Source organism: Schistocerca piceifrons, chromosome 1, assembly GCF_021461385.2.
Source record: "Schistocerca piceifrons isolate TAMUIC-IGC-003096 chromosome 1, iqSchPice1.1, whole genome shotgun sequence".
NCBI lineage: Eukaryota > Metazoa > Arthropoda > Insecta > Orthoptera > Acrididae > Schistocerca > Schistocerca piceifrons.
In genome coordinates this window covers 1,031,261,149-1,031,276,379 of record NC_060138.1, presented here as the reverse complement: position 1 = coordinate 1,031,276,379, position 15,231 = coordinate 1,031,261,149, and the positions used below count along the sequence as shown (strand labels likewise).

Genomic DNA, 15,231 nt, shown 5'->3' with positions numbered 1-15,231 from the left:
GCTTTTGTGTTCTATAGTGTTGAAACATATTCAAAATTCAGTATACTTTGGTTGTAAAAGGTACCTCTGCCAGCAAGGGTAAATATGACTGTTCAGATGGAAGCACTAAATAGTAACCAAAATTTCCTTGTAATCTGCATTCTTGCAATATATGATGGGAAGTCAGCCGAAAACCTTAAATATTTTTATTTTTTTAATTGAACAAAAGTGGAACACAGATGCATCATTTTTTTGTTAGTCTCCCTTGTCATTCAACACACTTTCTCTGGCACATAGGAAATACATGGATCTGTTGCCCCTCCTCATTGGAATAAAATTTCTTTCCTCCCATCCCTTCTCTGAGTGGGCCAAATGTATGGTAATCACACTTGTGCAGGTTTGGTGAGTATGGTGGATGTGGCAGAGTATCAAAGTGCAGGTTATTGGTGGTTGCACATGTAGCATGGGTAGTACAAAGCTGAGCATTGTATGTTGCAGAATGACATCTATAATCAGAAATCCACACCGCTTTGATCTTATTGCAGGCCTAAGCCAGTTTTTTTTAATATGTTGGAATATGGTGGACTGGCGATGGTGTTTCCTCTAGTTGTGTAGTGCTGCAAGACAATGCCTTGTTACCCCAAAAGAGAGTCAGAAAACTCTTCCCTGCAGATGGCTGCATCTGGAACATTTTGGGTTTTGGTGATGAGGAATGGTGCCATTTTTTGCTTGCTATCTTTGTTTTGGCTTGATGTTACATCAACACATCGCTCTTTCAGTTATGACCTGTTACCTATCTTGCAGGCACTTTGCAAATCTTAAGCACTTCATGAATCGTGTGGTGTGCTGAGCCATGACTGATGTTCAGAGTTGTGGCTATTTCATCCACCATCACACATTGATTTTCCATCACATCAGCTTCAACTGCTGCAGTAGACTCGTGTCACAATGCAGTGTGCCTTACCCGGCCACTGAGTATCTGTCACAAAAATCACACTATGTCTGAACTTTCTGCCCCACTCTCACACTTGGTGCATTGATAGACATGCATCACCATACTGGACCTTCATTTGCCAATGGATTTCAATGTGGGGTTTGTACCTTCACTGCTCAGAAAATGTGTGGCATAATGCTTTTCTTCCATGGTGCATATCACAAGCCTGGCAGCCATTTTGAACTGGTGTTGTGACTGTGTTTTAACTAGTCTTTAGTATGCTGTCACGTGTAGGGTACTGCTAACTTACAGATCAGTGGTGCGAAATGTCTATTTTTAATTAAACCCTTTCAGGTTTTTGTTTGACTGCCTTCATATTAATCATGTTTGCAGACCATTAAGTTATTTTATACCAGTCTCATGATGATATCTGCTATAATTTGACATATTCCTTCCCACTTTCTTAATATTGCCCAGAACATAGGATATACAGAGTTTTGAAATTCATTAACCATTTTGTTTGTGAATTGGCATAAGGTTGTGTGTGTGTTGGAATGGTGTTTATAATATGATGTTCACTGTTTGCTTTTAGTACAGTGTTGTATAGATAGCATAGTACAGTACTGTATAGTATAGTTGTTTACATGAACATAAGGGTAACATATCAGAAGAGAGATTCATTACACATCGTAAACAATGTTTGGTTCAGTTGTTGCTTTTTACAACTTCATTTCTGAGTAAGTAAACCATAGCTGTCAACACTAAACCAATTATATTCACAGTTACTGGTGTTTCTATTAGCTTAGTGTTATGGTTATACGGCTTAACATTCTCTTGTCCTGTGTGTTTTGTGAATTGAGGAATCACTAGTTTACATATAAATTTGTGTTTAACATTTAATTTGAAAAGTACAGAAAATTTTTAGTGCAGTGAAGTCATTACTTACACCAAATCTCTTTCCTTCCAGAAAGCCGAATATGAGGTATCTGTACATATTGCCCTGGAAATTCTTTCACAGCTCAACAAATTAAATCAGAGTACAAATGATCTGAAAGTACCTTATGACACATTTCAAATGCCAGAACTTGCCGAAATTGTAGATGTAAGATCGGATTATTTACACTGGCTGGTTGAGAAAGATCAGACACAGGTAATTTACTCTTTAATTTTTAGTTAAGTATGAAGTAATAAATTATTTTTAATATCTCCCTTTGGTAGATGGCATTAGTGCCAGATATCATAGTCTATTTTCCTGGTTTTTAAGTTTTTATATAAATGATGGTTGTGAATACAAATATGCACCTTGTCTTTTGTGTGTAATGGCTGTACTTTGAAGAAGTTTTGAATGGAGATGGTCTTTCAACGTCTCCCCCTCATCTATTGGGTCTAAGAGACGAGCATAACAGATCAATCACTATCCTGGATGTGTGTCACATTTTTGCACCTTGGTCCATTTAAATGAGTGACTGGGAGGTTGATTTAATCTGGAATGTCTGAGCTCTTTCTTGTACTCAAAATGCAAAGTTTTTATTTCCTAAAAAGCATGATCATGCTGTGGAAGCCAAGGGTGGTTGGCCTCTGATGTGTGTGGTGGAACTTGGTTGTCAGTGACCAGGAAGCCAGTAGTTCATCACTCTGAGTGGGCTAGCACTGGAGCAGTAGTGAGTAGATGCTTGGTTATTTTCCACTCTAAGTTGCTAGGGTTGGTGGTCATATGTGATGTGTGCTTGCTTGTGTGTGTGTGTGTGTGTGTGTGTGTGTGTGTGTGTGTGTGTGTGTGTGTGTGTGTCTGTCTGTGTCTGTCTTTTTCTGATGGAGGCTGCGGTTGAAAGCTCGTGTGTAAGTGTCTTTTAGTTGTGCCTATCTGCAACTTAAATATGGTAAGTAACTATCTATCTTTTGGGTACATTGTTGAGAATTGAAATACAGATTCTCTAAATGGGACACGCAATAAGTTTTAAATGAGGTTCAGCCCAATATATTTGTACTGCTCTGTTATTGGTGACCAGTTTTGGTTTCACAATTCACAGTATATACAGGTAAATGGAAGTGCATCATCTTTCTCTGCAGTCCTTTAAGGAAAGAGAATCACCTGACTAAAAAGCAACATCATAGATTTGGTGGTTAATCTTCACAGTGGCAGAATTAATGATTATGGAATTATGATTGTAACAGTGCACACACAAGGATTTATGGTATTGTTACCAGCATACATAATGCTGTCCAATAAACATAGTTTGCAGATAATTAAAACCTTTGGGTTTGGATGTCCATTGGTTCACCCAAGATACTTTAAACACGAGAGTCAATTACACAGTTTATGCTCTTGGGAGATTTGCTTGTTATAGGTATTACATTGAGATGCAGCATGTCACTTTTGGTGACATAGAAATATGTGCTTCACAACAGCATTGTGCAAAATCTATCTCATTCAAGCAATGCAGTCGGACATAGGTATGTTAATGGTATAAATTCTGAGCACATACTTTACTAACAGGTAAATGTAGTTGTGCAAGATAGAATACTCCTTTTCCTTATCAGAATGAAGTCATTGTATTTTCAACCAGTTCACTTGATCTTCATTTACATCCCCTCCGTTTCGTTACTGCTTTTATCAACTTTTCAACACTCAGAAACTAGTCACCTTCCATTCTTACTGACAAGAATTTGCAGTTAGTATTATTCTGTACCAGTCATCTGGGGTGAAGACATTTTGATTTCATGCTGCTTTTTCTATGTAACTGAAGTCGGCAACATTAGGCAGATATGAGTGCCCTGAAACCGTGAACTTTTAGATTAATAGTTTCTACACTTGTTTCTTGTGTTAATTTCATTACAATTAAAGCCACATTAATGTTATGGTTTTGTCCATCACAAGTGTCACTGAAAATTATTGTGTGTTTACAGGGATTGTGTTTTATGTGCTTGGTGAGACAAGTAGGGATTTCTTTTGATCCCCTGCTTGCTATGGTCTCATCCCATACATACATGTAACCTAACTTTTTCTCCATGTTACTTACTCCCAGATTTTAACAGTACATGTTTCTACAGTAGTATGCCTCAGAATGTTAGTTTTGGATAGGGGAGGGCTTTCTGTAAATCCGTAGTTAAGGTACATACATCTTCATTTTCCTTTGCCAGTGTGCCATCAACTTTCAAAGTAGGGCGTGCTTTTTCAGCTCTTGCTAAATGGGATTACGTTCTCTTTCTAGCTCTGCCCTTGTTTCTCAGTTTTGCTCCACATCAATCATTTACTTGTACCTATTTCAGTTTTACATGTATCTTTTCTGGGCAAGTGGAATTATAAGTTAAGTTTAAAACTGAAAGTAGATCAGTAGTAATGCTCTTTGACAGGATCAATTTGATTTTCCACCCACCAATGTGTGTAAAGATAGTACACCTTTGAAGTACTAAGGTCTGGGTTCAAGTATTTCCTGTTGGGGTTATAGTTCCTACTATAGTGGCTTCAATAGAATGGGAAATGGTTAATGTGGTCTATCATGGATTGTACTTGCAGTGGTATTATTTTTTGTGCAGCAGTGTGTTTATCCCATAGGACTTCCCCTGGAATCCTGGAATACACCCATCTCTTACTTTATTAATAGCTTTGGTGACACTTCCATTGCTTATAGCAAAAGTTACCAAAAAGTACTTACTGCTCGCTAAAACCATGCAGTCTCCTTTTTGAATATGGAACAAATTTGTACTTTCCTTTTCGCCTTTTGCTTCAGAACTTGGATGTCTACGCTGTATGGTCACCTGATGGATACATCCACATAAATAGGCATTTTGTTTGTTAAAATCACCAGTTGTATGAAACTCCTCAAATTACATTTGTCTCTCATCTTATATGAGGGGTACAAAGTATCGCTTGGGGCACCCACAGTCAATGTTTGCAAAACTCCGTACGTGCTGTAATAGTACCCTTGATGTATGACTCTCCCTTATTCAAAGCCTCATTGCTCATACCCTCCTTGACTCGTTCTTTTGGTGTTTCCGTGGTAGATCAGAAGAGGCAGTCAGAGAAGTTGCACCTGCAGAGGAGCCAGATATAGAAGATGCATAAGCCCAAAGCTGCCAGAACAAACCAGTTGTACAACTGTGCCTCTTCCAATGTTGGTGGCACTGTCATATTTAGGTTGAGTTAACATAGTTGTAGTTAAGTTAGGTTAGTTTGTTTTAAGTATGTACATACGTATGTCAGGGAATGGTTAAAACCCTGACTGAAACGTTTGAGGCAGGCATGTTACTAAAAGGTCCAGGCAAAAGGCAAGTGTGTGGTAATGATAATAGTATACTAAAGTGTGTATTTAAAACCAAACCACCAAACAGTAATTTTTAATATTAGAAATAAATTCTTACTACTTTAAAGTAAACAGCGGTCAAATTTGAAAGCTCTCAATAATGGTAGTTTATTACTAAAATAGGCCTTTTGGGCGAAATTGAAGTTGAAAAAATATCACCTAAAACATCCCGACATTAGTTTGAACATTGTTTTTCATTATTATTACAACAGTGTATAAAATATACTGACCAGGTGAGTAGTTGTGCTTGAGGATTACAGGCCCTATCTGTGCCACTGTCATCACTATTGCAAAGTATATCATCTAGTTCATCATTGTTGCTATCCGTGGTACTAGTGTGTACCTTGTCCGATTTGTGATAGAAGTGTAGGAACATAGTGGTATAATTCATACTCATTTCACTATGAATTGCAAGGCATTTGAAGTTTCTTGGAGTGCTCCAAGGAGGTTCTGCTACCTAGTGGCTAAAAGTCTGCTGTGTGCCGTAACAGATTGGTTAAATTAGATGCTAGACAGCTGGATAGCTCAAAGCTGCAAAACATTGACTTACACCACTATTTTTCTCAGCCATCCATCTGATGTCATTGTTACTCTAATTATCTGTTCTTTTAATAGCTCAGACTTCAAGTAAAATCAGTAGCATCATTATACTGAACATAAATATAGACAACTGAGCTGCAGGTTTAAGAAAGATTTTTCATACGTAATTATTTTACTTATTCCTGAACATATGGTATAGTACATGTGCATCTGCATTAGGTATAGAATAAAAAATAGTTATTCTTGGTAGCAGAAAACATAGTAGATTTAGATTCCAATTTGATATGTCTCAAGTTGCTCTATTGCTATCTACTAATCCCTGCACCTGTCCCCACGTGTTGTTCAGTTTTTTGGATATCGTTGTATCTTCAATAATTTTCTTCTGTTGTTATAATGTATGTGGTGCTAAATCCATCACATGGCACAGCCGATCTTGTAACAGCCCATATAATAGCTGCATCCTTAGTACTCTCCCTATGTCTCTCTTGTACTTCTCTCCTCTCCTCTCCACTTATAACCTTTGTATCTCATTTCTTACTTTTCATATTTTAGTTAGCTTTAGTGTCCATTGGTGGCTAGTTCATATGATGTCCTCCTGCCTGGAAAACAGCACTCCTGCTTCAAGTCATTGGTGCCATAGTGTTTCCATTACTTCTCCTGAAAGGGGTTCATATCATTCACCCTTCCCCTCTCACGAAGCACAGTGTACATAGTTCATTACCACACTAAGCATCAAATTGCAACAGTATACTCCTGTTCGTTTGTAAACTACCACCTGCCACCCCATTAATACCAAAAACATAACAATAATGCAGAAGTAAACTCCCTATAACAACCAATTTCCAGTCAGTCAGTTACATAACTGTCATGTATTCTACCCCAAAGCTGTTTATCTGAGGGCTGATCAACAAATACTGAGACTGATTTGTTTCTTGTAGCTTCTATGATAGTTTCTTATATACGGTAGCAGCACTTTCGATGGGTAGATTGGTGGTAATGCTCTATTTTGTAGATGCTATTTGCTTTTTGCATACCAAACAGTGAAGATGACATGAGAGGAGCGGTATGGTACAATAAAATTGTGTGTTCATTTAAACCATACAGCTATTGAAACTTTTGAAAAGTGGCAGCAAACTTCCAGTAAAGATGCCTTACCTCATGCAAAAGTGTTTAGGTTGCTCAAGGAGGCTGACTTATCCCCATATGGCCTGTATTTGTGCCCATTGGGTGCCATCTCTGCTGACTCCCAAATGAAGGGTTGTGCAAATGGAGACAAGCCATGAGGTGATGCATCGCTATGCTGATGGAGGGGATGCATTTCTGAAGTTTATTATCTTTTATGACGACTCACGGCAACATCATTATGATCCCGAAGGAAAATGAGCCAGCACAGTGTAGAAATTGCCAGGTTCTCCAAAAGCAAAAAGGCAAAACTAGTTCCATAAGCAGGGAAAGTGATGGTAATCACAGTTTTTTTACTGTCATGGAGTGATTTAGCAGCACGCAGTTCCCCCACACTGTTACAGCAGCATACTTCATGTCAGTATTGGCTAAACTGAGGAAGCACATTGCAAGGAAACAACCTGAACTTACTCGGACAGGGTGTTGACTTCATCATGACATTGTGGAGCCTCACATTACAACGTAAGCATGCTGTTTCTGGCTCAGTTCAACGTTACTTGTGTACTGCATTTGCGTAAATGCCCCGATCTGGCACCCTTTTTTTAATTCTCGTCACTAAAGGCAGAGGTTCGGGGCATTTGATTTGAGAACTCTGAAGCAGTGCTCAAGAAAAGTGAGGCAGTTGTCTAGGACCTGACAAAGAATGGTCTGCACTGTATACTTGAGGACTGCCAGACGGTATAAAAAGTGCTTGCAAGGAGAAGAATAGTACTTTCAAAATGATCTTGTAAACATTGAAATGGAGAAATAAACATCTGTGAAAGAAATGAGTTTCAGCCTTTGTTCACCATCCCTCTTATATCCCACACAATTCAATATCTACTGAAGAGATGTGGCTGCATAAGGCACTCTGCCCACATTGTGCTCGGAGGCTTCTGTCTCCTCTCTTCCGTTGTTAGCTTTCCCTTTCTTCGTGGGCAGTGACAGTAGCTCTTGGGGTAAGGCATCTAAATTAACCTTAAAATTCTTAACATGTCCTGTGTGAACAATGGAACTTCACAATGGTAATTGTAACTTCAGATTAGTGGGTAATGATATCTCTGTGACTTGATATGGCCCGTGAATCGCATAATAAATTTTTACATTTGAACCTATGGTGTGTAGACTCTTGCTGTTATGACCCATTGGCTGATTCACCATTCAGGCAACTTAACAGTGCATTATTCTATTCTTTCTTACCGCTCAAGCGCTTTTGTATTCATTGTCTTCACCCATTTCCACACATCCTACAACGTCTTTGCAAAATTCTTCGCTGACTTCCCATTTTTCCTGCTTTTTGGATTAATCACATTGAAAGACAACAGCAACTTTTTATCGTATACCACCTCATAGTGCTAGAGCCCAGTGCTGTCATGCACGGTCAGTGCCTGTGTTCGATTAAGGGTGGAAGGGACTAGGTCTCAGCCTCATTATTCAGAGCTGATGGCATAGTTTCCTAATCAACTTGGGCATGAAGTTGGTGCGCTGACCTGTAATTAGTGGTTGGTGCGCTGACCTGTAATTAGTGGGTCAGGAATGCCAAACTTCGGTAACAAGTTGTTTGTCATTGCTTGTGATAATGTACTCGCTTTTTGATTCAGAATTGCAACCATTGCAGTGGAACATGAAAAGAGGTTTATGGTCTTTAATGCATCAGATCCAAGATTATCACCACTAACTGAAACCATGAAATCTCCATTTACTTCCTGCAAGGACCACATTCATACGTACAAAACAGTGTGAAGTACCCAATTTGTCATTGTGTTCCAATGGTCCTGTAATATACAAAACGACATCCAGCAGGCCAGTAGCCAAACTTACCCAGAGTGGTTTTACTGTACCTTCCGGTACTCTGTCATGTGAGTTGAGCTTTAATGATCATGTGTGCAGGTTACTTAGCTCCACTTTTATACTCAACGAATCTTGTGACAATGCACCATTTGCAGTTGTCGTTTCCAGCCACAACAATGCCCCACTGAGTTAAATAGCGTATTACAGAAGAGCAATTTTTGTGTGATGCTTATTCAGTAAATCTATCTCAAGGAATGCATAGTATCCCCTCACCAACTTTGAACAATAATTCCATATACCCCCTAAAATTCTTTGCTCCAATAGAGAAACTGAGCAGCACTGACCCCAATGGCTCAACATCAGTTTCCCCCCAATCCACTAATACCATGATTTATAGAAGTCGGTGTCTGAAATTTTGCACCTGGTTTCACCATGTTAGCTATTGAACCGCTTCTAGATTGAAAGTCGGTGGCTAAGTTTCACCCATAACTATCTGCGAATAGACTTATTTTACCAGTTCTTTCTGTGTAGTAGTTATTGTTTTTAGTTCTGTTGGTACTTTTGCGTTGCTTGATGACATGGTTTGTTTTGTCATTTTCATTTATAATGGCTGATAATGCATTGTAAGAAACTCTTAATTTTGATTCAATGACAGTGACCACAATCACGGTTGACTTTTTCCCTGAGGTTGAAAATGATTTTGCTGTACTTGGTTTTCATTGTCCTTTTTCTTCCCATGTGATTAGACACAGCTCGTTGCACTATCACAGTGTATGATATGGAAAGCACTTCAAAGGGGTTTTTGTGCACAGAATGTTTATGCACTGTTTACGTGAATTTGCACATCTTATGTATTGTTTTTGTATGTAACTTCAGTTCAGTTTTCATTAACAGACTAGACCACGTAGTGTATTTGGCTCAATTTTTGCTACCTGAAGACTCAAGACTGACACACAGTCATTCAGCTTTGCGATTTTTTCCTTACTGTTTGTACATGCTTTCTTTTTAATGGCAAAATTAACTTTTTTTTCATAGAGTAAAATCACAAACTTTCATATTCGCTGAGTTTTTGAAGCCTTATTCCTCATATAGTTCATTTTCTCAATTAAACATTACTTTTATCTTGTATTACACTCACCCTCCTTGTGCATAATTATCACCTTTATATTTACTATAAAATAAGTAAATTTTCTTTTAGTTTTTTCTTAAGATGCTACTCACTTTTAATGTACAAAGTGAATCATGGACAAGGTTCATCTACAGAAAAAGTAGTATCGAACTAACCACTACTCAGATAACTTCATGTGGATCTGATATACCCATACCAATTTTTGTAATGCAGCAAACAATTATCACTCACACTTCATTGATGATCATACTTTATATGCCTCTACTATACCAAAATCTGTTTAATGAGCAGATAATTATTGGAAACAAATCACTATACAAAAAGTGTACCACATTGAACCAACCAAACTGAATAAGTTTATCTCCCCTTTTTCAAGGAACATACGCATGAGTGAAACAATCAGGCATGAAGTAAGATTTATCTTTCACTCAGAAACACTCCTCTCTATTTTCATCATTTCCCTCTTGTCCCCAGTCTCAGCTACCACATTGCATATATATATATATATCTCTAAAACGCACGCACACACACACCACACACACACACACACACACACACACACACACACACACACACACACACACACACACACAAAACAATAACATAAAGAAATAATTAAAACACACTTTGTAAATGTCAACAATATATTCATCATGTAGGGAATATATGATGTGAAAAATAAACAAGTGGACAAGAAAAATGTAGCCACAAGTGATGATTCTTGTTATCTGTGAATGCAGTTAACATATCGCAATGCAAGCAAAGAAGTAGATGAGGGAACTTGTATGTCCATCTTTTTAGAGATGGTTGCGGGACTTGGCTGTTTGATACGGGATGTCAAATCAAACACCTTTCAGCCGACTAGCTCCCAAACTTATTTTATATGGCTACCAGTTTTGTCGATTTACTAGGCCATTTGTAGGCCCCTGACTGACATGAAGGAAGATTTCACCTTGATTCTGGTCAAAATGGGCCAGTATTTGAATACTGGCATCTGTAGATTTCTGCTTGCTATACTGGTCACTTCAACAATCATCTGCAACTCATATGGCATCTGTAGGCAGATGATGGTTGAAGTGATCAGTATAGCAAGTAGAAATCTACAGGTACCAGTATTTGAATGCAGGCCCCTGTTTTGACCAGAATTGAGGTGAAATCTTCCGACACGTCGGTTAGGGGCCTAATGATGGTGTAATAAATTGCCGAAACTGGTAGCCAAATAAAATAAGTCTGGAAATTACAGGGCTGAAAGGTGTTTCACTTGACATCCTAGATGAGGGAATGTTGTAAATAAAGTAACATCGTTTCTTTAGTTTGAAAAGCAAACCATTTTAAAATCCCCAAAATATTAAAACTATAAAATATCTAAGTTTCAGTCCACTGATCATATTTTAACTAAATAATAATATTAGAAAAACAAATTAGTGTTTAATGGCTGCATAGCCTATATCAGCATTAACTGCTGCACCAGTGATTACTATACACAGTCTTGAGTATTGAGTTGTTACTGCCTAATCTATCTACCTCTGCTGATTGCTGTGTGTTGCAGCTGCTAACAGGTTCTGAGCTACTTGAGAAACTGTTAGGACCCTGCCGACCTGGAATCTGAGAGACCTTTCCTTCTTTTCAAACTTTCTCAGTCAATCCCACCTCTGTCCCTGATTAAGACATCTATGAAACTATAATTAGTATTTTCTCCATAAAGTGTTTCTATCGGCAGTGTAGTAATCTGTAGGAGTGATCTCCATATTTTTTGTACTAATCATACATTTGCTTTATACATTATTTATTATGAATGTAAAATAATACAGGGAACTGTTTTACAGGCTGGAAGACTCTATTTTTGCAACTATCCATTTGTGTTCGATGCTGCTGCCAAAACTCTTCTTCTGGAAACAGATCAATCTTTGCAGGTCTGTATACTTATAACAAAGTTTGGAATTGTACTTAGAAACCCATAAAAGAAGCTAAGAAAACACAGTTATGTTATGTCAGACTTTTCTGCGATTAGTACATCAGTTTTATCTGTGAAAGATTTAACCTAAGAAATGCGTTATCGTGTAAGCAAATTTGATTTACTGGAAGAGGTTGTACAATTTCAAAACTATGATTGCTTATTACTAATTCTCTCTCTATTTATTTATTTATTTATTTATTTAATTAATTTTTTTCCTACGTTTGTATTTACACTCGGCGATCTTCATATCTTCATTACGTTCGCCATCAATGACCTGACATTCACAGGAAAGGACATAAAGCAGATGCTGTCCACAACTCAGGAACACCTTGTGCATTTTTGAGGTCACATACAGAAAATCCAAATACTTGTACTCTTGAAGTGTGTTTACAGTCAAATTGCATGAGCAGTCTGCTGCATGTAAAGTAGTGAAGCTGAATAGTGCTGAATGGTGGTTGTGACACTCCCTGGGTTGTAGGACAAACACACCTTTGACCCTGGCTGGGGCTGATAAACGGGCGACATTTTCCATCTGGTGCTGCTGATCCAGTGCCTCATTCTGCTGAGGCCATGGCTGTTGACGTCAGCAGCGCATCATGTTGTGCTGTGATGGCATCCCACTTGGGAGATGGCCCCTTGACTCTGTGCGTGGCTGTGGCAGCAGTGTGGGGAGTCTGCGGTGTATGAGGTAAAACCTGCTGCCCTTGGACAGGCATCAGCTGGGGGGCTGGCACTATGGTGCCAAGTTCCACTAGAAACTCAGTGTTGATGGCAGCTGGCGCAGATGACAGTTTGTTAGGGCTGTGACATCAAGTCCTGTGAAGGACTTAGTGCTGTCAGCACGTGCAGCCCAGTCTCGAACCCATGGCTGCAGCTGGCAGAGCTCAGTTGTCTTGCTATCCAGTGTTGTCCTGGCACCATGGTGGTACTGCTGGCTTCTGGCCAGTGATCGACGCCTTAAAATACAGACATATTTATCTGCCTCCAGTGTCCATTCATTTCACTGAAACATGACATCTAGTCACGTTGTCATAATGAGAGGCTCACCCTGATGTGGTGACATAACGCCAGTTGCTACACTGTTGCCGCTGCACTGCACTGTTTACCACTGAGCTCGGCTATTCTTGCTTCACAGTCCACTGGTGTATATCTGTTATTAAGACCCTCATCACCAATCAGGTGGTTACTGACTTGCAAATACTAATGCAACACTCTGTGGCACTTGAATGCCATCTATGATTACTTTTGTTAAAGACTAATAATTTTTTGACTGAATACTAGCTTGCAGCACTATGCTTCCCTCCCCCATGGAGAAGACCCAGTCCCCTGTGTCTTATACCAGCTCTTTTCTCTATTATAATTACTTCTACCTTAATCTGTAAAATAAGTACCCAATACTAAATTGACTTTCCTTAACTACTATGCAAGTTTCTATATAAATCACTGATTCCATAAATCTGTCTTTCATCTTTCACTTGTATTGCTCAGTCTCACAGAATATCTCAATGGTCCCTTGCCCTGCTCAGAAACTCAAATACTGTTACACTTATTTCACTGCTATTTCTCTTGCCTTCCTTATCCAGAAACAACTATAACTCTCCATTCCACCCTTCAAACTAAACATGACACTCTTTCTCTCTTAATAAATTATCACTAATGTATTAGCTTCAACAAAACATTGTCTGGCTTCATTGAACTTGTATGCTTGGTATCTAATCTCATCTGTCTGGTGGTTTCTTAATCCTTCACTTGCAAACAACTTTTGGAGTTTTGTCCTCGTGACAACAGCTGTCCTTATGATTCCCCAGACAACATACTCCCAAAATCATCCTTAAAAAACACATACTGCACTACCATTCACATCACTTTGATAAGTAGTCCAACTTATTTCTCCTTCTGTAGCACTCATTATAGAGTGAATTTTCCTCAGAGTGTTTTGTTTCTTGGTATTCCTGTTCACCGAAAACAACTTCCTGGTGCCTGGTGGCACTGTATATTGCAAATTACACCTTAGTGTATTTGTATATGGTTTAATTGCTTTGCTTTGTACTTCAGATGCAATTCATGACAGCTCTACCCTGGCAACAGCATTCTGTCACTGAAAGTCAACTGTGGTATGATATTCAGTCAGAATGTGTACTTCAGGTTTGCTTTGCACCTTTCACCGACTTACGATATACAATAGGATGTACAGTGAAATATCAAATTGTACAACATTTATGAAGCAGTCTACACATTAGGAATAAACAGTGGCTTTCTTCAAACAAACCGGATTTACTTACACAGTTGCAGGAACAGCCAATGTCATCTAATAGCGAATCTTACAAAGTATACCCTGTAACAAACTTCAGATACCTGAATTTGAACCTTTCTTATAGAAATACTTCAACCACATTATTCCCAACAAGTCCACTCTCAGGAAGGATTACCTGGATTCTTGCAATGTTGACGTATTGTCACGTAGAGGAAGGTGTAATTAGATGATTGACGAACACTAACTTCTCTTAACGAAGGTTTATTCAGCACTTGCACATACAAGAGTGTAGAGCGAACTGCCTCCGGCCAGAACACATACTGTATACTCATATATACAGTTACAGAGCATTCCAGTACAATGATTATTGACATTTGTGGATACTTCCAGAATGTACTCGAACCAAATATAGAAATTAAAATTTCGCAATTCAGGTGAGTTTTGAACTCTGGACCCTCCATGCAACAGTGTAGTATCATAACCACTACACTACAGTGACTGTGCTACTCAGCTTCTTCTGCGACATTGCGCCCTCCTTAAGAGAACAGCGTCTCGGTGTTACATCCTCCTAGTTTGGGAACGAGTCATTGGTCCTGCATACTCCGACTCCCGGTGACTGATGTTTGCCCTGGCAGTGATCTTCATCACCTTTCCGCTTGTTGTCTGTCGCTGGAGCTTTGAATTTACCCTGAGTTGCTGGATCCTTATAGGGCTTCATTCGAAGGATGTGGTCCGTATCTCTGATCTTTTGTTGTCTTGTGTTGGGATCAAAATCTTCAACTTCATACGTAACTGTCTTACAACCTTATAAGGTCCAAAATAGTGCCTGAGGAGCTTCTCAGAGAGACCAACCTTCCGAACAGGAGTGAAGATCCAGACTAGGTCACCAGGCTGGTAGACAACAGGGCGGTGGCTTGCGTCTTACCTTCAGCGATCGTTTTCTTGAGCCTGTAGTGTGTGGAGTCGAGGTATCTGCTGAGCTTCCTCAGCTCTGCTTATCACCTGGCCCATGTAGTCGTCATCCACATCATCAGCATGTAATGGAAACACAGTGACCATCGTCGTAGTTACCTCACGCCCATGCACTAGGAAAAATGGCGTAAATCCTGTGGTGTCTTATTTGGCGGTATTGTAGGCAAAAGTCATGAAAGGGAGCATCTCATCCCAGTTGCTCTGCTCAAC

The 15,231-nt window shown here is 39.1% G+C and overlaps 1 protein-coding gene across 4 annotated transcripts in view; it reads left to right on the top strand.

Annotated features, from left to right (window-relative positions):
* LOC124722968 (probable E3 ubiquitin-protein ligase HERC4) overlaps nucleotides 1-15,231 on the top strand; it is a 226,555-nt gene that overhangs the window by 111,696 nt on the left and 99,628 nt on the right. For all 4 annotated transcript variants that reach the window (XM_047248172.1, XM_047248237.1, XM_047248297.1 and 1 more), the window contains exons 14-15: nucleotides 1,881-2,063; nucleotides 11,665-11,751. In XM_047248172.1, coding sequence (XP_047104128.1) covers nucleotides 1,881-2,063; nucleotides 11,665-11,751 — 270 coding nt within the window. The remainder of the gene's footprint in view (nucleotides 1-1,880; nucleotides 2,064-11,664; nucleotides 11,752-15,231) is intronic.